This window comes from Dunckerocampus dactyliophorus, chromosome 12, assembly GCF_027744805.1.
Source record: "Dunckerocampus dactyliophorus isolate RoL2022-P2 chromosome 12, RoL_Ddac_1.1, whole genome shotgun sequence".
In the NCBI taxonomy this organism is placed as follows: Eukaryota; Metazoa; Chordata; class Actinopteri; order Syngnathiformes; family Syngnathidae; genus Dunckerocampus; species Dunckerocampus dactyliophorus.
In genome coordinates this window covers 29,713,108-29,716,143 of record NC_072830.1, presented here as the reverse complement: position 1 = coordinate 29,716,143, position 3,036 = coordinate 29,713,108, and the positions used below count along the sequence as shown (strand labels likewise).

Here is a 3,036-nt window from a genome sequence, read left to right as displayed (position 1 = left end):
TAGGTCGATCAATAGCACATTTGGACTAAATCATGTTTACATTGACTTTTACTTCACTCCGTCCTGTGAGGGGCGGTGCATCAGGTGATCAATAAAGTCTTTGTGGCTCTGAGGGTCTCTGCTGTGCATTCTCGTGCACGTTTGGGTGATTATCCCAGGCTGGATTTCACTCTCCCAAATGCAGGACAGGTTACAAAGGAAGAGGAAGAGGCAACAAGCGCCCCATTGTGTCCTACCTAAATTTGCCCTGAAACTCAGTATCTCATTTCGGGGGTGCAGCTGGTATGTGCGTAGCAACTGACAGCCACTGATGGTTATCAAGTGGAACTGACTTGAATCTAAAATAATGCACATAAATGTTTGATGACTAAATGGACACCTTTATTGCAAGATGAATTACATGACTTGATCATGCGGTGAAATAAGAAAGCATGACTTCTACGAAACAGCAAAAAAGAGAGCCAGCACCACAGAAGCATGCCATACATATGAAAACATGTCCGACGTGTTTCATTGTCCTCCCCTGCTGGTCATATGTTCACACGTAGTCTCGTCTCTCATAGCCACGTGTTGACAAGCGCTGAACAGCTGTGTAGCCCACCTGGGCGGGCACCCTGTGCACCGTGGCCTTCCTGGGTCGGCAGGAGCAACACAGCAACGCCCCCCCCAGAATGAGCAGGCAGGAGGCAGCCCAGCCGAAGTAGAGCGCGTTGCCAAAGTCCCGTTTGCCCGTCTCCTCCAGAAGCGGGTCGTAGAAGCCCATCACAATGGCGTGTGCCGTCCAGGACACCCCCACCAGCAGCAGAAGTCCTGCCAACGTCAACGCAAAGCCGCCAGCCACCACGAAACGCCATTTAGTGCTCACTTCCCGGCTGCAGTCGGTGCACTGCGCCCCCGCCACAGACAGTCCAATACCCATGACGCACAGCACCATGGAGACCACCACGAGGGCGCGTGCCGCCTGCAGGTCCACAGGAAGCCCCAGCATGGAGTCGTGGACCTTGCAGTGCATCTGGCCTGTGCTCTGCACCGAGCAGTTCATCCACAAGCCCTCCCAGACCACCTGCGAGACCACGATGTTCTGACCAATGTAGGCGGCCACACGCCACATGGGCAGACCGCACGCCACCATCACCCCCAGCCAGCCCGCCACAGCCAGCGTCATTCCCAGGATCTCCAAGCCAGACGATGTCATAGTGAGAACGGAGGACGGGCACGGGATAGAAGGCCTTCTGTGTGCGCCGCCTTCCCCAGAAGAAGGTGATATCGGATCTCCTTGGCTCGAAGTCCTGAGTCCAACTTGAGGGAGAAACTGATTCTACCTTCTTTATACGGCTTGAAGGTGGAGTCAGCGCCCGGTGGCCTCAACATGCTGGCATTTGAAGGATGCATCAAAATATTATTGTCATCCATCTCAAGCTTAATAAGAAGTCAAAATGCATCTAAAAGTGTTCATTTGAAACTCATGAAGGCTCAAATATAAAACTCATATACTTCCTTCCGCTTGTTCATTTAGCTGCACCTGCACCATCTGCAGACATCCAGAGCAGTCTGTTCACTTTTGAGTGACACATTCTCATGTTCAGGTTATTTAGCTGCAAAAAAAATCTAATAATGAATTTATAATCATCTTTAGAAAGGCAGAATGCACCTCGTGAAGTGTTGGAAGCACATTTGAATTGTCAGTTGGTTTGGATTTCACATAAAGGTTGCACCGAAGAAGAAATATGCAGAACCACCCTTGGAATGAGATCTGTGTGCATGGCAAAAAGCAACAATGGTCTTCCTTGTGTGCTTGACCAACTTCCCTAATCCCTCTTCCGTGCAGGCTTCCTGCCCTGCTGGAAGAGTACAATGTAGCGAAAGGAAGCAGCAGATATGATTTGTTGCATTTAATATTCAGGCCCTAAATACTTGCTGAGGTGGTTTGCGGGAGTAAATGCCGTCTTTGTGCAAGGCCAGGTGAGCTCTGTGTCATCACAAGCTTTCCTCTCATTTACGAAGGTCACCTGGGGTCATTGGTCACCGTGATCACCCCCCCTCCCAGTCCTTCTCCTCCACACGTCACACTCCAGTGGATTCACTGAAAACGAATGATGAATGCACGCCTTTCTACTGCGCTTTCAACCTTTGCTTCATGGTATAGCATCCTAGGAGGGAGTCATGCTCCATCTAAAATCCTTTGAAATCCCAACTGGCTTCCAGAATGGTCATGGTTTTATGAGTTTACAACAAGTTGCGTTTAAGAACATCACATGATTACAGTCGCACAATTCAGCATGTCTGAAAAGGAGTCAGAAGAAATGGAGCTTAATTAATCCTCCCCCTTCTCCACTTCTCTGCAATTACTGATTGTTCACGTCCTGTGTTTAAATATTAAAATGTAATAAAGAATAGAGAAGAACTACAGGAAGGAGGGAGCAGCGAGCGGATAGAACGAGGAAAATTTCAACCTAAGACAGATATGGAAAAAAATAAGCAGAAAAGAAGAATAAAACCGGAAGGGACAAGAGATTCAGAAGGGACAATGAAAGAAATAGGGCAGAAGAAAGGACGGGACATCAATTTATAAGATCGATAATCTTTTCTTTTTAAAAACAAACATGAACTACTTGAAACGGTGAAAATGATATTTCAGTTAATTGTGTTAAGAGGGGCAGAGATCACAAGTCATAGATGACAAAAAAATGAATACAGTGTTCCCTCATTGATCACGGGTATGGGTTCCCAAAATAGCCCGCAATAAGTGAAGCCCGTGAAGTAGCCAACTGTATTTTTTTACAATGATTGTACATGTTTTCAATAACATTTTCTCACATTCCTCTCTTGTTTAAACTCTCTCAAAAAAGTTCAAACCTTCGTTTGAATTTTACAGTAATGGTCAACCTTAATGATCAACACAAGACATTATTAAGTCACTCACGCATATTTTATCTCCTGTGACCGTGCCTTTTCGTCCTAGCGCCGCTCCGCTGTACCGTAGCGTTTTTGTATCCTTGTTAAAACATATTGCTGCAGACGAACCGAAGATTCATT

At 46.8% G+C, this 3,036-nt stretch overlaps 1 protein-coding gene across 1 annotated transcript; it reads right to left on the bottom strand.

The window, feature by feature from the left end:
* Positions 1-398: 398 nt before the first annotated feature.
* On the bottom strand, positions 399-1,297 carry LOC129191039 (claudin-9). Its single transcript, XM_054793993.1, has one exon. It carries the CDS (start codon positions 1,193-1,195, stop codon positions 539-541), a length of 657 nt encoding a protein of 218 aa, XP_054649968.1. The 5' UTR covers positions 1,196-1,297; the 3' UTR covers positions 399-538.
* Positions 1,298-3,036: the final 1,739 nt, after the last annotated feature.

Excerpts from the sequence above, each read along its gene's own strand:
- LOC129191039 (XM_054793993.1), bottom strand. The coding sequence starts at position 1,195 with ATGACATCGTCTGGCTTGGAGATCCTGGGAATGACGCTGGCTGTGGCG.